General features: G+C 48.8%; 1 protein-coding gene across 1 annotated transcript in view; it reads right to left on the bottom strand.

Moving 5' to 3' along the window:
- aadac (arylacetamide deacetylase) overlaps positions 1-20,466 on the bottom strand; it is a 61,489-nt gene that overhangs the window by 18,939 nt on the left and 22,084 nt on the right. The window contains exon 2 of the mRNA XM_038816687.1: positions 6,033-6,255. Coding sequence (XP_038672615.1) covers positions 6,033-6,255 — 223 coding nt within the window. The remainder of the gene's footprint in view (positions 1-6,032; positions 6,256-20,466) is intronic.

Here is a 20,466-nt window from a genome sequence, read left to right as displayed (position 1 = left end):
TAACTATTACTCGCCTATTATAAATGGGACAATCTAGACAAAAGTTGTTGTTATGCAGGTATTCCCGTAACGCCGATAGGGAAGGAGTTTTGGATTTTGACCCAGTGCCCATGAAGGAACTGCGTTGCATGTCCAAGTCAAGATGTGGACTTGGAGCAGCACTTGGAGGTGGCGACTCTGCTGCCTTTGTCCTTTCAGAAGATACAGATTGTTTGTGCAGAATACGATGGAAGAGACTCAGGAACGCACGGTAGGATAGGAATGGGGCACAGTGGTTAGCACTGCTGCCTGTGGCGCTGAGGACCCGGGTTTGAATCCCGGCTCTGGGTCACTGTCCGCGTGGAATTTGCATATTTTCCTCGTGTCTCTGCGTGGGTTTCACCCCCATAACCCAAAGATGTGTAGGATGGGTGAATTGGCCACTCTAAAATTGGCCCTCAATTGGAAAAATAATTGGCCACTCTAAAATTGGCCCTAAATTTATTTTTTAAAAATAGGAATGAACAAAGGTTTATTACGGCATACACAAAATCACAAAGCTACAACTCCTCTTCCCAAAGGGTCAGCCTCCCTGACCTGCACCCAGGTTAGGGTTTTTATACTGAGGGGTTCCCACTTGTGAAGGGGAAACCCTGGGGGGGGAATTCTCCGACCCCCTGCCAGGTCGGAGAATCGGCAGGGGGCGGCGTGACTCCCACCCCACTACTCCGACGCCGGTTACCGAATGCTCCGGCGCCGGTTTTAGGGTGGGGGCGGGGATTGCGCCGCGCCGGTCGGGGGCCATTGGCAGCGGCCCCCCAGGCAATTCTCCGGGCCCCGATGGGCCGAGCGGCCACCCGTTTTCAGTCAGTCCCACCGGCGTGAAATAGACAAGGTCTATACCGGCGGGACCTGGCTTGGAGGGCTGTTAGCGGGTCCTCGGGGGGGGGGGGGGGGGGGGGGGGTGGAGATCCGGCCTGGGGGGGAGGCCCCCACGGTGGCCAGGCCCACGATCGGGTCCCACCGATCTGCGGGCGGACCTGTGCCATGGGGGCACTCTTTCCCTCCGCGCCGGCCTGTGTAAGGCTCCGCCATGGCTGGCGCGGGGAAGGAATCCCCTGCACATGCGTAGGAAACACGGCAGCGGTCCTGCGCATGTGCCAAAACGCGCCGGCTGGCGGAGGCCCTTCGGCGCCGGTTAGCGTGGCGCAAACCCTTCCCGCGCCAACTGAGCCCACGGATGTGCGGAGGATTCCAGGCGACTCGACGGTGGAGCGATTCACGCCACTCTTTGGTGCCAGTATTTGCCGCCCCGCCGATTTTGGGAGAATCCCGGCCCTGCCTCCAATTACTGGTGGAGTTCACGCTCTGAGGTGAAAAGGGAGAATAGTATCGAGCACAGTCCTTGGTCCCAAAAGGGGTTTGTAACACCTCTCCCCCTCCCAAGTCCGAGAAACATCCACATCCTCTGGCCAAGGCCCTCTTGTTCACTCAGGGAGTGGGTGACAGTCTGGCATTGATGGCACGGGACTGGAAGGCATGTACTGAGCAGTGCTTCGAGGCTTGAGTGGTGCGGCCGGTAAAGGCGCCGGCTTCAAAGGCGGCTGAATGACTATGTCAGACGGGCCTGTGTCCATGTCGGTGTTTTCCGAGCAGATGTTCAACATCTCATCTCCCTGGGTCTCGGCAGGTGGAGGCAACAGCAGTCGCTGCGATGGGAAGTAGGGGGGGGGGGGGCTGGTGTTGGCACTGCTTGATGTCATGTTGGATAGGATTCTATGGCCTCCCCATGTCGAGTTTCTCAGCGAAGGAAGGCGCTGCGGCAGAATGAGGCACACTGGTGGACGGAGGCAGGATCATTTGATCCCGCTGCTGTGAGTGGCAACATGGTAGCGCAGTGGTTAGCACAGTTGCTTCGCAGCTCCAGGCTCCTAGGTTCGATTCCCGGCTTGGGTCACTGTCCGTGCGGAGTCTGCAGGTTCTCCCCGTATCTGGGTGGGTTTCCTCCGGGTGCTCCGGTTTCCTCCCACAATCCAAAGACGTGCAGGTTAGGTGGATTGGCCGTGATAAATTGCCCTTAGTGTCCAAAAATGTTAGGTTGGGTTACTGGGATAGGGTGGAGGCGTGGGCTTAAGTGGGGTGCTCTCTCCAAGGGCCGGTACAGACTCGATGGGCCAAATGGCCTCCTTCTGCACTGTAAATTCTGTGATTAGAATGATATTTCCCATTAGATCCACCCTAAGCCGTCAGGAAACCCATGGCGGGGGTGCCCCATCGGTGGGGCTGGAAGCTCCCACTGGCTTGAACAGCAGAGGAATTCCAGGCTCAATATCTGCCTAAGTGCAAATTGCGACAAGAGCATTCGAATCATGTGCTGTCTGAAGGTCAAGTGATTCCTCCCTGCATTTCAATGTTCAGATCATTACCACAGCTCTGACAGTCTCTCAGCAATGAAACTCTCATTGGAAGTGGCCTGATCCCAGAGAAATACAGTTTATTCTCAATCAGTGAACAATTGGACACTACCTCGGCCATTTTAGCTTGTGCACCAGGCAGTAAAATTGGAGTTTGACTTTTTTCCCCGTGCGCATTGGGGCTTTCTTTAAGTTCTCTATCTTGTTTTTAAAATCCTCTTCAACCATGCATTCAGTCAGTACAACCCCACCCGCTAAACTCATTCATCTTTTGGACAGCAGCGTGGGACGTTTGACTACGTTGGTGATGCAGTGTGAGTCCAACTTGTAAAAAGAATGCACATTCCAATTGTCCCACGCAGTCTGCACAGAGACACAGCAGCAATTTCTATCACAGGGGCTGCAACAAATAAATTGGAGAAATGTTGGAGTAAATTCTTTGGCCAGTCGCACAAGTGTGTTATTTTTGTGGATGCTTCAGCAAAGGTTTGCCACGAATGGGGACACTCCTACTAGAACTGTGCCAATTGTAAGACTTCTTACTGTGCTCACCCCAGTCCAACGCCGGCATCTCCACATCATGTGCCAATAACGCCACCCCCCCCCCCCCCCCCCCCACACTTCCAGCCCTGCCAAGGCTCACAGGGCGTTCGGTGCCCGCCCCATTTTACTAGCTCCAAGAGGCACCATTCTCCCAAAGCTCACGTACTGTCCAAATCGGTACAAAGATAAACTGTGTCTTGAACACCACAGTAGAGGAAGGAGAAATTGGCTTCCATCGTAGAAACAAGTGGGGCTGGTTTAGCACAGGGCTAAATCGCTGGCTTTGAAAGCATGTAAACACTTGAGGCATTGGGCGGTATTCTCCGCTCCCGATAAAAATCGGGATGGCCTTCGTGAAATCAGCCGAGGTTCACGACGGCCTCGGGGCCCGCTCCCCGCACCTAATTCACCCCCACCCGGGGGACTAGGAGCGGGCCTCCGTCTTTCCAGGCCGCAACCTCGTCATGCCGGAAACGGCGCATTTGTGAGGTCATCCGCGCATGCGCGGGTTGCCAGTTCCAACCCGCGCATGCAGGGATGACTTCATCGCGCAGATGGCGCGAACCGCGCATGCGCAGTGGCCGTCTGTCTCCTCAGCCGCCCGGCAAGACGTGGCGGCTTGATCTTGCCGGGCGGCAGAGGGGAAAGAGTGCGTCCGTTTTGGACGCTGGCCCGATGATCGGTGGGCACCGATCGCGGGCCTGTCCCCTCCGGATCACAGTCGCGGTGCTCCCGTCCAAATCGGGCCCCTAGATGCCCCAAATGGGCATCTGGCACCCTTTCATGAATGCAGCGACCATGTGCGGTTGCTGGCGTGCTGCAACGGGCGTGAAGGGCCGGCCGCTCGGCGCATCGGGCTCGGAGAATCGCCGTTCGCCGTGAAGAACGGCGAGCGGCGATTTTTCCGAGCCGGGCCGGGGGGGGGGGGGGGGGAGGAGAATCACTGGGGGCGCCAGGGGGACGTAAAATATGTCGGGAGGCCCTCCCACGATTCTCCCACGCCACGTGGGGAGCGGAGAATTCCACCCATTGTGTTTGAAATCCCTGTCCTATTTTTAAAAATTTATTTGAAAGCAGGCCAAGGCAGGCCAGCAGCACGGGTTCAATTCCCGTACCAGCCTCCCCGAACAGGCGCCGGAATGTGGCGACTAGGGGCTTTTCACAGTAACTTCATTTGAAGCCGACTTGTGACAATAAGTGATTTTCATTTCATTTCATTTTCATTTCAAGTGGGCATTGCCCACTGAGAAAACAAGCTCCCCATTATAGAATTCTGAAATCGTTGGACACGTGCCCAGCTTCTGTGATATTAACAGTTCCATTTCTAAATGCGATCCATTATGGACTTCACTGCAATGCAGCCTGAAAATGATATCAGATCTGATAGAACCAAACGCTGACCTTTGACTTTGTGACCTTGATAATAGCCTGTGGGAACACGCAAAAACTCTTAATCCATTTCTACACAGGCATTAACCTGTTCGGAATAAATTTTTGAAAATAGGAAAGGAATTTCAAACACAATGCCTCAAGTGTTTACATGTTAGTCGGGGATCTTGACCCCTAACGCCAACACAAGGTAATTTATGGTACCAGAATAATGTGGCATCTTGCTGTGCACCAGTGGACGTTAAAGGTGCTGTGAGTTCTTTCTTTCCTCTTCCAGCATGAGCCATCCCTTCACAGCCTGATTATTTTTACCAAGTGAAACTGGAAAGGCTAAAAGAGCAAGTGGGACCTTGAATTAGCGTCTCACCTGAAAGACAGCAGTGCAGCGCTCCCTCAGTATTGTACTGGTCCATCAGCTTGGACTCTATGCTCAAGATGGCGAGACGGTGCCAGGCGGCTCTACGCCCCGACAATGCTCACGGAATTTTCTGTTTATTGTGAGGGTGGCATGCTCAAGGTGGACTCTTTCCAACGTTTCCTCGTCTCAGGCCTTTGTTCATCACCTCATGAGTTGGGTGTAACTGAGAGCAGAAACTAAGGGGGGACTGCAGAATTAGATCTCCTCCCACTGTTACCTCGTAACTGCTTCACAGTTCACCGGACAGCACACCCACATTTGGATCACGGGGTCACAGGTTAAAGTTCCACTCCAGGATTTTTATTTATTCTTTCATGGGATATGGGCGTCGTTGGCTGGGCCAGCATTTGTTGCCCATCCCTAATTGCCCAGGGACTGAGTGACTTGCAAGGCCCTTTCGGAGGGGGGCAGTTCAGAGGCAACCACATTACACTGGTCCTGGAGTCACATGGAGGCCACATCACGGCAAAGCTGGCAGATTTCATTCCCTGAAGGGCAATAGTGAGCCAGGTGGGTTTTTGTAACAATAATCTTTTATGACAATCGACAAAGGTGTCATGCTCGCCATTACTGAGACTGGCTTTTAATTCTGGATGTTATTAACCACATTCAAATTCCACCAGCTGCCGTGGTGGAATTTGAACCCATGTCCCCCAGGGCACTTGCCTGGTCCTCTGGATAACAATTCCAGTAATATTACCATTCCAGAACCCTCTCGCTATCTTGAGCGTATAATCCAAGCTAATGGACCAGTGCAATACTGAGGGAGTGCTGCACTGTTGCAGGTGCCATCTTTCAGATAAGACACCAAACCAAGGCCCCACTTGCTGTCTTGGGACTAAGGAAAAGTATTCCCAGAAGCGCTTGGGAGCCCTGATCAGTGTCTTGGCCAATTGTTATCCTGCATACAACATTGTTCCAATTGATGATCATATTGCTTATCTTATTGCTATTCATGTTATTCATGAAGGCCCCGCCTCCTCAACCTTACCCCTCGCCTGAGGTGTGGTGATCCTCAGGTTAAATCACCAGCAGTCAGCTCAGCTCTCCCTCTCGAAGGGGAGAAAGCGGCCTACGGTCATCTGGGACTATGACGACTTTACCTTACCTTCTCTTGTTGTTGATTGTGGGACTTTGTTGGGTGCGAGTTGGCTGCCACGGTGCCAACATTACAAGAGGGTCCACACTTCAGAAGTTCTTCATCGGCTGCAAAGTGCTTTGGGATGTGGCAGATGAGGTACAAATGCAAATCTTTCTTTCATTCTTACAAGGGCAATTTTACAACTTACTTGCACTTCCTAAACACCATCCGCCACCGTGCATGTAAATCACTGCTCGCCTCAGTCCCGGGCTTTGGCTGATTGGCTCATACACGCGAACTGGGACCTTGTTAAATGTGGTGTCCGTCACATTGACATTTTCATCAGATGAAGGATCCACGGACTCTGCCACAGTGAGCACCATCATCATCTCCATGTAATGTTTGAACCCAATGAGTTCAGTCAGCTCTGCCTAGATTCAGACAAAGAGAAGCAGGAGAATCATTAGAGCAAACACATTAGCCTCCTCCAGCCCTACAACCCTCCAAGATCTCTGTGCTCCACCAGTTTGGGCCCGTTGCACATCCCTGCTTTTCTCTTACAGTCAGCTGCCCAGGTCCGATGCTCTGGAACTCTCGAAATCCCTCCATCCCACTTATCTCTCACTCCTCCTTTAGGTCTCATGTAACAACCTACCATTTTGACCAAGGCTTAAGTCTCCTATACTATTATCTCCTTAGGGTACTCAGTATCAAACTGTGTTTGTGTGGTGAATGAGATTCACACGGTATTATAAGTTACCAATGTCACTCTGTTCCCAGTGTATATATGCACCGATATTGTAAGTGCAGTTGCACTACCTGACCACCAGGAGGAGTAGCTCTGGGAGTACTCGAGAGTTTGTACTGGGCTCCCCCCTTGGCTCCGCCCAGAACTCCTCCCCCTGGAGCTGCTGAATAAAGATCCGTGCCACAGAGTCAGCCAGCCAGTTCACCGAAAGTTCAATGGCTAACAGGCTGGCTCTGTTGTAAGTATATTAAAACCGCTATTCTAATCCTACAAGCACGTGATCGTAGAATTGATGGTTCCATCAGTTTGTCAGGACTCGTATAATGAGTCTTCGGGTGTTTTACTAGTGGCTCTATCTAAATGCAAGATGTTGTTGACAGGGCCTTTTGCAAACAGGGTTAAAACTACTGACTGGAAACTGTATGATTTATTTTTCATCACACTTTATTTTAGTTTCCACCTTGATATTAAGCGGGCTTCTAATTCACTAACATCCATTTTTGCAGGCCAAAGTCCGATTTCACACCCGTTATCTTGTTTACCATAGAACCGTACAGCAAAAGAATATTACCCCCCACCACAAAGCAGCCACTCGGCCCATCAAATCCGGCCTGGGGTTTTGAACTAAATGAGCCGTCGAACTTAACGCCCCTGTCAATGCTTACTGCCCTCGCCCTTAAATGTCCCTCTTTTTTCCGAGCGATTCTCGTAGCAGGGTCCAATTACTCCTGAGAAAACTCGGGTCCTTTATGAATTCTGTAAGCAGACCAGGAGAAATTTCTTTATCCAGAGCGTGGTTAGAATGTGGACTTTGCTACCGCATGGAGTGGTTGAGGCCACGAGCATTTACGGGGAAGGTAGGGAAATACATGAGGGAGAGGGGAAAAAAAGGAAAATGCAGGTTGAGGTAAAGTGGGAGGAGGTTTGTGTGGAGCATAAACATCAACATGAATAAATCAGGTCAAACAGCCTGTTTTTGTGCTGTAAATTCAATGTAATTTCACTCTTTCTGAGGTGTTTGAGAGGGAGAGTCGGGGCGGCAGGTGGCACAGTGGTTAGCATTGCTGCCTGCGGCACTGAGGACCTGGGTTCGAATCCCACCCCTGGGTCACTGTCCGTGTGGAGTTTGCACATTCTCCCTGTGTCTGCGTGGGCTTCACCCCCACAACCCAAAGATGTGCTGGTTAGGTGGTTGGCCATGCTAAATTGCCCCTTAATTGAAAAAATAAATTGGGTACTCTAAATTTATATAAAAAAAGAGAGGGAGAGTCATGGAAGCAGATTGATGCCCAGTCTGTTTCTCACATTTAGAATATAATCGCTAAAATAAGGCAGGTTAGGACTCAGAGCAACTTAAGTGCACTGTTTTACCGACATTCACATTCAGATTGCATAGCATGAGATCTTGTGAACTGGTTTCAAATTGAATCCAAATGCACTGCACATTGCAGACAGGGCCTAGGTGGCAAGTTGCAGATGCAAAGTATCAGACTTGCGATGTCAGCATAGGGATCACACAGCCTCTGGAATAAATGCCAGGGACATCGTCGGCAGGATTCTGGCGGTCGGCTGTTGGAACCTTGGCAGAGGATCGACAGAAATCCTGTCCGGGTGTTCATCCACAGAATTGTGGAATGGTTACTGCATGGAAGGATGGCCAATCAGCCCATCGAGCCTCTTCTGCCTCTCTGCAAGTTTCGAAGAAAAGAAGGAAAGGGGAACTTACATTTATTACGCAAATTTTTCACAACCTCGGGGCATCCCAAAGCACTTTACAGCCGCTGAAGTAAGCTTTTAAGCGGCGTCACTGCTTAATGTAGGAAAGACGGAAAGCAATCTGCGCACAGCACGCTCCCACAAACTGCAATGAGATCATGACCGAGGAATCCGTTTTAATGATGCTGGTTGAGGGGTATCTGCTGCCTCAATCACCGGCAGCTATAATTCAAATAGTGCCTTGGGATCGTTTACAGAGAGGGCAGACGAGGCCTCAGATCAGCATCTCTTCAGAAAGGCAGCACATCTGGCAGTGCAGCACTCTCTCAGCACTCCAGTGGAGTGTTCACCCAATTTCACCTCAAGACACTGCAATGGGGCATGAGCAACTCGTCCTGCGACTCATTGGTGAGGGTTGAAGGAATAGCTTTGAAACGTTATCCCCAGGTCTTACTTCATAACATAGAATTTACAATGCAGAAGGAGGCCATTTGGCCCATCAAGTCTGTACCGGCCCTTGGAAAGAGCATTCCACTTAAGTCCCCCCACCTCCACCCTATCCCCGTAACCCAGTAACCCCACCTAATCTTTTTGGACACTAAGGGGCAATTTAGCATGGACAATCCACCTAACCTGCACATCTTTGGTCTGTGGGAGGAAACCGGAGCACCCGGAGGAAACCCACACAGACACGGGGAGAACGTGCAGACTCTGCACAGTGACCCAAGCCAGGAATAGAACCTGGACCCTGGCACTGTGAAGCAACAGTGCTAACCACTCTGCTACCCTGTCGCCCCTACTTTATTGGGCAAAACTGACCTATTGTGCTTGTGCTGCCTTTCCAGTGAGCTCAGTCCCAGATGGACAGATATTGGATAACAATGAGACCTCCAAGGCCCACTATGCTCAGAATGAAAACTTCTACCACTCAACATTGTGTCTGTACTCTCAGGGCAGAATCTTACCAAAAAATGGCAAAGTGTCAGGATTACACTAACAGCCTTCTACCCTGACCAGTATCACTGGCAATGCCTCCGCACCACGACCATCATTGCTGGCATTGTCCCTCCCCCCCCTCACACCCCCAGACCATCCTCACCAACATTGACCCACACCCCACCCCCCTCCAGCATCACCACCGACATTGCACCCCCACCCCATGTCCGCTCACTCTTCCCACCACACATCAATGAACCCCCTCCTCCCCTGGGGACCACCCCTGGCACTGCCCCCGGCACAGGTTGGAACTTCCAGGTGGCCCAACCTGGTAGTGCCGCCCTGACAGTGCAAACCTTGCAATGCCAAACTGGCAGTGCCACCCTGTGCCAAGGCAGTGCATGTCCCTCCCCTCTCCCGGGCTATACCTACCTCTGCGGCCCGGGAGGTATCCCTTCGACTGCCTCACATCTGACCAAACCTGTTGTAAATCTTGCCTACTCAGCGAGGTTTAACCATTTTGCGAGGGGGGGGGATAAGTAGGTGGGGCGGCCACTGATAATAAAATGTATTAAGATGAGTTCATGCCCTTTGTGACGTCGCAGGTGTGGAACGGGGACAATTGGGAAATGCAATCCCGCTGGTGAAAATTGCGTTCCCGATTCTTGCCGTATTTCCCGCCCCGCTGCCGATCTCACAATGGTAGGTGCAGGCTCAAAATCAAACCCTCAGACTTTTGTGTACTATTTGTTTGCTTTTTTAATTCTGTCCTCTTAAATTGGTTCTCATAGAATCTCTGCAGTGCAGAAGGATACCATTCGGCCCATCGGGTCTGCACCGACCCTTGGAAAGAGCATCCTACCTAGGCCCATGCCCGAACCTATCCCCATAACCCGGTAGCCCCACCTAACCTTTTGGACACTAAGGGCAATTTATCATGGCCAATCCACCCAACCTGCACGTCTTTTGACTGTGGGAGGAAACCGGAGCACCCGGAGGAAACCCACGCAGACACGAGGAGAGCGTGCAAACTTCACACAGTCACCTGAGGCCGGAATGGTACCTGGGTCCCTGGCGCTGTGAGGCAGCAGTGCTAACCACTGTGCCACCCCGCCACCCTGTTCTGCTTCTCTTCTGGATCCCTTACATTTACCTCAGGCGTCCCCTTCCATGATCTATCCATGGTCACATCCAATTTCTCATCTACTTGGTTTCCTCTGGCGACATCATCCAAAAACACAGTGCCAGCTTCCCCATGTATACTGGCGATACCCAGCTCTAGTTTACCACCATCTCAATTGACACCTCCACTGTCACTAAATTGTTAGAATGCTTGCCGAACACCCAGTGTGAGAAGAGCTCAAATATCTTCCATCTAAAAATTGGATACTTGGCTGCTGCTTCAACCATCCTTTGCAAAGATCATCCAAGACTTTGCCAAATGTATCCTTACTCCTACCAAGTCCTGTCTACCCATCACCTACATGAGCTCCCGGTTAAGCAATGCCTCAATGTTAACATTCTTATCCTTGTCTGCAGATTTCTCCATTGCCTCTCCATTGCCTTATCCCTCTATCTCTGTCACCCTCTCCAGCTCACAACTCTCCAAGGTATCTGCGCTGCTCCAATTGTGGCCTATTTAGCATCCCTGACTTTAATTATTCCACCACTCTTCATAGAATTGTTACGGCACAGAAGGCCATTTGGCCCATCATGTCTGCACTGGCTTTCCAAATGAGCGTCATGACTTTGTGCCACTACTCTGCCTTTTCCCCGTACTCCTGCCAATTGTTCCCCATTCAAAATGCCCTCTTGGGTGACTCGGTTGAATCTGCCTCCACCACACCTCCAGGCGGTGCAATCCAGAACTACTCATTGTGTGAAAATGTTTCCTCTCACATCACATTTGCTTCCTTTGCAACTCACCTTAAGTCTGTGCCCTCTTGTTCGTGACCCTTTTACGAGGTGGAACGGTTTCTCCCGGACTACTCTGTCCCAACCCCTTCATGCATTTGAACATCTCTATCAAATCTCCACTCAACCTTCTTCTCTCCAAGGAGAACAGTCCCAACCTCTCCAATCTATCCTCAAAACTGAAGTTTCTCATCCCTGGAACCATTCTTGTAACCCTTTTCTGCACTCTCTCTGTGGCCATCTAAAATGGCCGCCCGCAAAGGTTGATGGGAAATTTGGCCAAGCCTGAACACAAACAGGCTGCAGCCTGCAAATATACAAACTGCAGCTTAGATTTATGCAGAAACCAACACAAGAGTAAGCCCATTAAAAGGTCATCCCAGGACACTGGGACAACGGGCTCCAGGTAGAAACTGACAATGGCCGTCATAGAGGCACAGTGGTCAGCACTGCTGCCTCACAGCTCCAGGGACCCGGGTTCAATTCTGGCCTCGGGTGATTGTCTGTGTCGAGTTTTCACTTTCTCCCCATGTCTGCATGGGTTCCTCCAGGTGCTCCGGTTTCCTTCCACAAAGATGTGCAGGTTAGGTGGATTGGTCATGCCAAATTGCCCCTTAGTGTCCAAAAGATTAGATGGGATTACTGGTCTTATGGGAATAGGGTGAAGGCGTGAGTGTTCTTTCTAAGGGCCGGTGCAGACTCGATGGGCTGAATAGCCTCCTTCTGCACTGTAAATTCTATGAGCTATGATCTTAGTGGCAGACTTAGCGGCACCTGCTTTCCTTATTTGGGAAGGCCTACGTGCCTTGGGCACTAACGAAAATGGCCGACCGGGACCCGCCCAGCTATCAAGTTGTCCGCCCCCAATTGGTCAGGGTGATCGAGACCCGATCGATCCATTGGACCTTCACCTGGGACCGCCTAAAACGGCACGGAAGCTAGAGGGATAAAACGTACTGGGCAGTCCACGACTCACTCTCTCGACTGCAGCATTGACAGCCGACAACAACAGTGAACCCACCACCAGCCAAAAAGAGCCCATGCCATCCACAGAGGGACCAGAACAGAGGACACAGACTGCTTTCCAGAACTCCAGCACTGCCAGGCTACCAGAAATCAGATAAGGCCATATTTGCTTTGTACTTGTCACCTGGAAGTTAAGTTAAGGTCATTTAAGTGTATTAGTTTATAGTCCAATGTGCATGAATGTTCACAATTTACATAAATGATTTGGAGTTGGGGACCGAGGACAATGTGTCCAAGTTTGCAGACGACACTAAGATGAGTAGCAAAGCAAAAAGTGCAGAGGATACCAGAAGTCTGCAGAGGGATTTGGATAGGTTAAGTGAATGGGCTAGGATCTGGCAGATGGAATACAATGTTGACAAATGTGAGGTTACCCATTTTGGTAGGAATAACAGCAAAAGGAATTATTATTTAAATGATAAAATATTAAAACATGCTGCTGTGCAGAGAGACCTGGGTGTGCTCGTGCATGAGTCGCAAAAAGTTGGTTTACAGGTGCAACAGGTGATTAAGAAAGCGAATGGAATTTTGTCCGTCATTGCTAGAGGGATGGAGTTTAAGACTAGGGAGGTTATGCTGCAATTGTATAAGGTGTTAGTGAGGTCATACCTGGAGTATTGTGTTCAGTTTTGGTCTCCTTACCTGAGAAAGGACGTACTGGCGCTGGAGGGTGTGCAGAGGTGATTCACTAGGTTAATCCCAGAGCTGAAGGGGTTGGATTACAAGGAGAGGTTGAGTAGACTGGGACTGTACTCATTAGAATTTAGAAAGATGAGGGGGGATCTTATAGAAACATATAAAATTATGAAGGTAATAGATAGGATAGATGTTTCCACTGGCGGGTGAAAGCAGAACTAGGGGGCATAGCCTCAAAATAAGGGGAAGTAGATTTAGGACTGAGTTTAGGAGGAACTTCTTCACCCAAAGGGTTGTGAATCTATGGAATTCCTTGCCCAGTGAAGCAGTTGAGGCTCCTTCATTAAATGTTTTTACGGTAAAGATAGATAGTTTTTTGAAGGATAAAGGGATTAAGGGTTATTCTGTTCGGGCCGGAAATTGGAGCTGAGTTCACAAAAGATCAGCCATTATCTCATTGAATGGCGGAGCAGGCTCAAGGGGCCAGATAACCTACTCCTGCTCCTAGTTCTTATGTTCTAACGTGTGATTGATTAAGTAAATAACCTTGTGTATGTTAATAAACTATTGCTGTAGAAAACAACTTGTGTGATCATTTGTCTACCGTATACGGGTTAAACATACACTGTGGTTTACATAAAAAGAGCAACATCTCCAATGCATTCATATCCTGCCCATAGTGTGGCACCCAGAATTGTACACTATACTCCATCTGAAGTCTAACTAGTGTCTTGTGCAGATTCAGCACAGCTTCCTTGCTCTCTATGCCCCTATTAATAAAGCCCAGAATACTGTACGCTTTATTAACTGCGCTCTCCACCTGTCCTGCCACCTTCAGGGATCTATGCACATATACACCCAGATCCCTCTGCTCCTGCATCCCTTGTAAGAATTTTACCCCTTATTTTACATCGTTTTTCCATGTTCTGCCTGCCAAATGCATCCCCTCAGACTTGTCCACATTGAAAGTCACCTGCCACCTCTCTGCACAACTTGGCTATCTACTTTTCTCCTCTTGTCTGAGCCTTCTGCTGCCTGGGCCCCAAGCTCTGGTATTCCCACCCCAAGCTCGCTGACTCAATTCCCCCATTTCCTGCTTTAAGCTCTCTTCAAAACCAAGCTTTTGGTAATCTGACCAAATATCCCCTTACATCGTTCCATGTCAAATGCTGTTTGATATTCTGCTGTGAATTGCCTTGAAGTGTTTTACAGCCTTGATTAAAATGTATTAACATAAATTCAAGTGGATGGTGTTATAGTTTGCCATGCCCTTACTTATGTTTTGGAAGATTCTGATCCTGTTCATCTGCAGATCGACAGTGACAGCCCTTCCTCGTTAATCTATTGGCTGGATTGCCCTTAATATCACAGAACCTCTCAACACAGAAAGATAGATTTCAACCCATCGTACTTCTACAGCTCTTTGATGGCGGCAAAATGGTGCAGTGGTTAGCACTGTTGCCTACGGCGCTGAGGACCCGGGTTAAAATCCCGGCCCTGGGTCACTGTTCGTGTGGAACATAGAACAGTACAGCACAGAACAGGCCCTTCGGCCCTCGATGTTGTGCCGAGCAATGATCACCCTACTCAAACCCACGTATCCACCCTATACCCGTAACCCAACAACCCCCCGCCCCTTAACCTTACTTTTTAGGACACTATGGGCAATTTAGCATGGCCAATCCACCTAACCCGCACATCTTTGGACTGTGGGAGGAAACCGGAGCGCCCGGAGGAAACCCGGAGCACACACGGGGAGGATGTGCAGACTCCGCACAGACAGTGACCCAATCCGGGAATCGAACCTGGGACCCTGGAGCTGTGAAGCATTTATGCTAACCACCATGCTACCGTGCTGCCCCAAATGGAGTTTGAACATTCTCCCCGTGTCTGCATGGGTTTCACCTCCACAACCCAAAGAAGTGCAGGTTAGGTGGATTGGCCACGCCCAATTGGCCCCTTAATTGGGAAACAAATTGGGAACTCTAAATTTATTTTGAAAGACACAGCTCTTCAAAAGAGTTATTCAATTACTCCCCCCACCTACCCCCATCCCCTACCCTCCCGTACCAACCCCCCTGACCCCATAAGCCCCACACATTTGCCTTTCCTCAAGGGGATCTGCACAATGGAAAGGTGCAATTGAATCTTCTTTCAGGTAGAACATTCCAGATCACAACAAACCTACTGTGTGTCAGGGAAAAAAATGCATCCCTCTTCTTTTGTCAGTTTTCTTGAATCTATGGCCTTTGTTTATCGACCCAGTTGTCAGTGAATCTCCCCTTTCCCACTCTATCGAAAATCCTCATGGTGAGAGGAATAGTACAGTTGAATTTAGTGAGAATTGGGCAGTACGGTGGCGCACTGCTGCCTCACGGCGCCGAGCTCCCAGGTTCGATCCCGGTTCTGTATCACTGTCCGTGTAGAGTTTGCACATTCTCCCCGTGTCTCTGCGTGGGTCTTGCCCCCAAAACCTAAAGATGTGCAAGATAGGTGGATTGCCCCTTTATCAGGAAAAACAAATAATTGGATACTCTAAATTTTTTTTAAAAATGAGTGAGAATACAGCCAAATAAGAAAGAGAGAAAGGAATAAAAGGGATATGTTGATAAGACAGGTGGAGCCTCATGTGGAGCATAAACACTGGCACAGACAGGCTTAAAGGCCTATTTGTATGTGGTAAAATGCCATGCAATTCAACGTAAATTAATAGCTGTTTTTCTCTTTCCTTTCTGTTCCAGTGTTAAATATAGTGATCACAAACTGACACTTCAAAATAAATTAGGGGTATATTTCAGATCCAGACAGATAAGTCTCCAAACGTACAATCTTCTTTGAAAAGTCACGACTATTCCTGGTCCATTAACTAGCACTTCAACCCAAACCACAGATGCAATTGGGAGGATGCTCCTTCTAATCCAGTAAGACGTCTTGCAACACCAGGTTAAAGACCAACAGGTTTGTTACAAACACTAGCTTTCGGAGCACTGCTCCTTCCTCAGGTGAAGGGGAATAGTATAGTTGAATTTAGTGAGAATTGGGCAGTACGGTGATTCACCTGAGGAAGGAGCAGTGCTCCGAAAGCTAGTGTTTGAAACAGATATGTTGGAATTTAACCTGGTGTTGTAAGACTTCTTACTGTGCTCACCCCAGTCCAACGCCGGCATCTCCACATCATGCCTTCCAATCCAGTTAATACAATGCCCATGGCACATCACAAACTCAACAGGCATGACCACAGCAGTAAAAGCATATCTGCACCACCCAACAGTTCCATTCCTTGAATATCCCCAGACCCAGTCACGCAGTCAAGCTCATTTGCCACCACTGTGTGTGCAATACCAAGGTTGCGATGTAACGTGCTAGACCTGTGTGAGCATGAGAACAATGCAATTAAATGAAAAGGTTCACTCTTATGTTAATCCCACGTCAGTTGGTGATGTTTGGAACCTGACACTAACACTTTTCTTGCTCGTCGGTTTGTTCGCAGAATGCAGTTGTACAAATGTCTACTTTCAACCTATCAACCCAATGTCCCAGCAATCCCGCCTTATACTAGAAGAAAATTAACAGACTAATTATTGGGAAGGCAGTGGCTTAACGGTATTACCACTGGACTAGTAAACCAGAGACACAGAGTAATGTTTTGGGGACTGCGGTCCAAAGATGTGCAGGTTAGGTGGATTGGCCGTGCTAAATTGTCCTTAGTGTCCAAAATTGCCCTTAGTGTTGTGTGGGGTTACTGCGTTATAGGGATAGGGTGGAGGTGTGGGCTTGCGTAGGGTGCTCTTTCCAAGAGCCGGTGCAGACTCGATGGGCCGAATGGCCTCCTTCTGCACTGTAAATTCTATGAAATCTCTGAAATCTGAATTCAATAAAACAAATCTGGAATTCAAAGCCTAATGATGACCATGAAGCCATTGTCGATTGCTGTAAAAACCCATCTGGTTCACTAATTGGGGGCAGCAGGGTAGCATGGTGGTTAGCATAAATGCTTCACAGCTCCAGGGTCCTAGGTTCGATTCCCGGCTGGGTCACTGTCTGTGTGGAGTCTGCACGTCCTCCCCCTGTGTGCGTGGGTTTCCTCCGGGTGCTCCGGTTTCCTCCCACAGTCCAAAGATGTACGGGTTAGGTGGATTGGACATGCTAAATTGCCCGTAGTGTCCTAATAAAAAGTAAGGTTAGGGGGGGTTGTTGGGTTATGGGTGTAGGGTGGATACGTGGGTTTGAGTAGGGTGATCATGGCTCGGCACAACATTGAGGGCTGAAGGGCCTGTTCTGTGCTGTACTGTTCTATGTTCTATGTTCTAATGTCCTTTCGGGAAGGAAATCTGCCATCTTTACACGGTCTGACCTACATGTGACTTCAGACCCACATTAATGTGGTTGACTCTTAAATGCCCCCTCAAGAGCAATTAGGGATGGGCAATAAATGCTGGCACCGCTCATGAACGGATTATAAAAAAGTTAAATAAAAATGGTATCGCCCCTTAAAGCGATACTGCGACAAAAGACAAAATCGTAAAGGAAGTATCATTTTGGGGGTTAATGATACACTCTAGTCACCGGTGCGCCCACTGGTCACGGAAGGCCACAAGCATCCCAGTGTCTCCTCTCCAGGGACACCCTGTCACAGAGGCAGACAGTCAGGCCCGATGACCCCCTCAATCCACCGCTCTCAGAAGACGACTTACAAGGAGGTCTCCCCGCCCACCCAGTCTCTCGTTATACTCTTTTGAGTATACTAGCAAAATGGGGGCTAATCAATCACATTAGAAAATTAACAAGTTAAAAGTGAAAGCCCCCTAAAAGAGCATTATATTAAAAGGAAATTATTTAATAAAATTAATGTCAGTTTTGGGGGCTGATGAAGCACTCTCATCCCCATGGTACCCACCAGCTGTGGAAAGTCTCAAGCATACCAGTGGACACTCTGTGCTACCTCTCTTCGGACACCCAATTGCAAATGTGGCCACAAAAGTGGGAAGACGGTCGGGCCGGACAGCCCACTCGGCTGTCCACTTCCCTCTTAGGCCAGGCCCCGGAGCAGGCCCACAAGGAGGTTCTCCCACCTGCTCACACAAGTGCTTGATTATATAATGCCCTTCATCTGTGTATCTAAGCAATATAATTAACATCAACATTCGCTGCATGGGTGATAATCTGGTGGATCACTTGTTCGTATGGAACTCGGCTGATTTTCAATGCATTGAATTCAACCCCATTCAATTTGTACTGTTAATCATCGACCATCAGTTCTCTAGAGTACAGCCTATTGGAAATCAAAATGGTTTATGTGCCAATATTTCTGCTCCTTTAGAAGAATTCTCTGCTGATTATCTGTTGCAAGCTTCCTTTTACTTACACATTTTTACATTATATATTATAGTAACTAATAGCCCATAGAATGGCATTTCCAATTATTTTTTAAACTCAAATGAAATTGTTCAGCAAAACCAGAATGGTCACTCATTGTTTGGCCTTGTGGGCCTTCCGTGTTGGTCTCGACTTGAGCCAAGCCAAGGTGGGCATTAGCTGGCCTGGTACAGCTGTCTGTCCCTCTTCCATGGCTACATTCAGGGCCGGGTATCCCTAAAGAGATGTCCACAAGCAGGCTTGAAACTTCCCATGACCATTGGGCACCACGGGGTCTAGAGTGCACCATCAACCCTGGGAACAACAATTTAACTTGATTAATTCAGCTTCCTTTAAAAGTTTTGTCTTCGCATACACTGCTCCTTTATGGGTCTACCATTTAAATTTAACTTGTTAGTTTAACTTGGCTTCTTTACTTCACTATGTTGGACATTGTTTGCAATGGGCGAGAAGGCCAACGTTCTATCACCACTCCACAGCTGAACTGCATCAGTTCTCCTCGTAGCTCAGTAGATCACATCTATCCTGTCAGTCCCACTCGCCCCACTCGGAGCGATACAGCACAAAGATGTACAAAGTGGGAAGGTTCTAGATTTATAACTTGCACTGGGGCTAACGGACACCTTTCAATTGGCCTCAGCACCACTGATTTAGGGGCATGGAAAAATAGCATTCATGCATGGAAAATCGGCACTCGGGAAAGGTATTGGAAGGCTTCTGAAGACCATATACCACCCAAAAGCCTTGGCAGTGGATGGGTAACACTAATGATCAAAAGACCTCTCTTTGCAGACAAACAGGCCCTTCTTCCTCCATATTAAGTTGCCCTCAGCATAACCATGGTACGGCTCGAAAGTCCAAACAAACTGAAACAGCACAAAAGATAAATCAACAAATGTCCCCCTTGCATTGAAATATACTGGAAACAAAAATAGCGGGGGATAACCAAGTTATAAAAGGAAAGGATTTTGCCTTTGCAGGTTAAACTTTGATATATTTGACATATAGGATATATAAACTTTGGCATATTGCTGGCTGTTCCTTAAATTAGCCAACGAGAGATTTGATCTCGGGCAATGCGATATGGGTTTAGTCACACCAGTGCTATCATATTCAATTCTGAATGCAACAAGGGAACTGGAGCGTGTTCAATTTCAGTTGTAGAAAGATGGAAATGTGGGCCAGATCTAATCTTGCAAAGTACATGGACATGGAAGCCAAATGTTTCTTAGTGAATAGGGACAACTGAGAGATGATCTGACAGAGGTACTGAAAATGATGAAGGGGTTCAATAGGGTAGACATTATGTAGATGCCTTCCATTGTGGGGAGGGCGTCGCAATACTGGCGACCATAAAATTAACAGTCGTCAAAAGGAATTCAGAGGAAATTAGATTAGAATGCAGACTTCAGTGCCATGTAAAGTCATTAAGGCGTATTGCATGCATGTATTTTAGGGGAAGCACGATATATATGAGAAAGGAGGAAAGGGTTATGCTATTGGATGGGAGCTTGTGTGAAAAATAAACAGCACGTGGGCCAGTTGAAGCGAGCTGCCTGATGGGTAAAATTAATTAATTCTTGGGATCCTGACAATACTGTCAACCTTTTCGTCTATCCCGAAATGCATGTGAGAGGGTGCTTTGTTTTATTTTAATCCTTTCTCAGAGTTATTGAGCCAATGCACAGAGTGGACAGGGCTAGCCCTTAAACCACCCCGGTGCGTGCTCCAGAAATCAGTTCAAATCAAAATCGGATCTGATTTATTTTTTTAAACCCTGCCTTCTCGGAGGAAGGAAGAATTATTCCCGAGTGCGGAGCCAGATCCTATGCCGCAGCAGTGAAAACTCCGAATCCTAACCACCGGACTATCAGAAAGGGTGTTGGTGAACTGCCTTGCCCCCTTGAAGACTCTTTAAATGGCTCGCAATGTCATTTCAATGGGCACATTGCTGTGGGCCTGGAGTCACATGTGGGCCAGGCCCCGGCTTTTGGGGGGTGGGGGGGGGGGGGGGGGGGGGGGGGGCACATGACTGATATTAAAGTTTTATTTCAGATTTAACTAATTCACTGAATTTAAATTTCACAGCGGCCATGGTGGGATTTAAACTCTTTGGATCATTAATCCCGGCCTCTGGATTACTAGTCCACCTGAAAAAGAGATGAGGGCAGCACGGTAGCACAAGTGGCTAGCACTGTGGCTTCACAGCACCGGGGTCCCAGGTTCGATTCCCCGCTGGGACACTGTCAGTGCGGAGTCTGCACGTTCTCCACGTGTCTGCGTGGGTTTC

This window comes from Scyliorhinus canicula, chromosome 13, assembly GCF_902713615.1.
Source record: "Scyliorhinus canicula chromosome 13, sScyCan1.1, whole genome shotgun sequence".
In the NCBI taxonomy this organism is placed as follows: Eukaryota; Metazoa; Chordata; class Chondrichthyes; order Carcharhiniformes; family Scyliorhinidae; genus Scyliorhinus; species Scyliorhinus canicula.
Note: the sequence above shows the minus strand (reverse complement) of the source record. Positions and strands in the feature narration are given on the sequence as shown.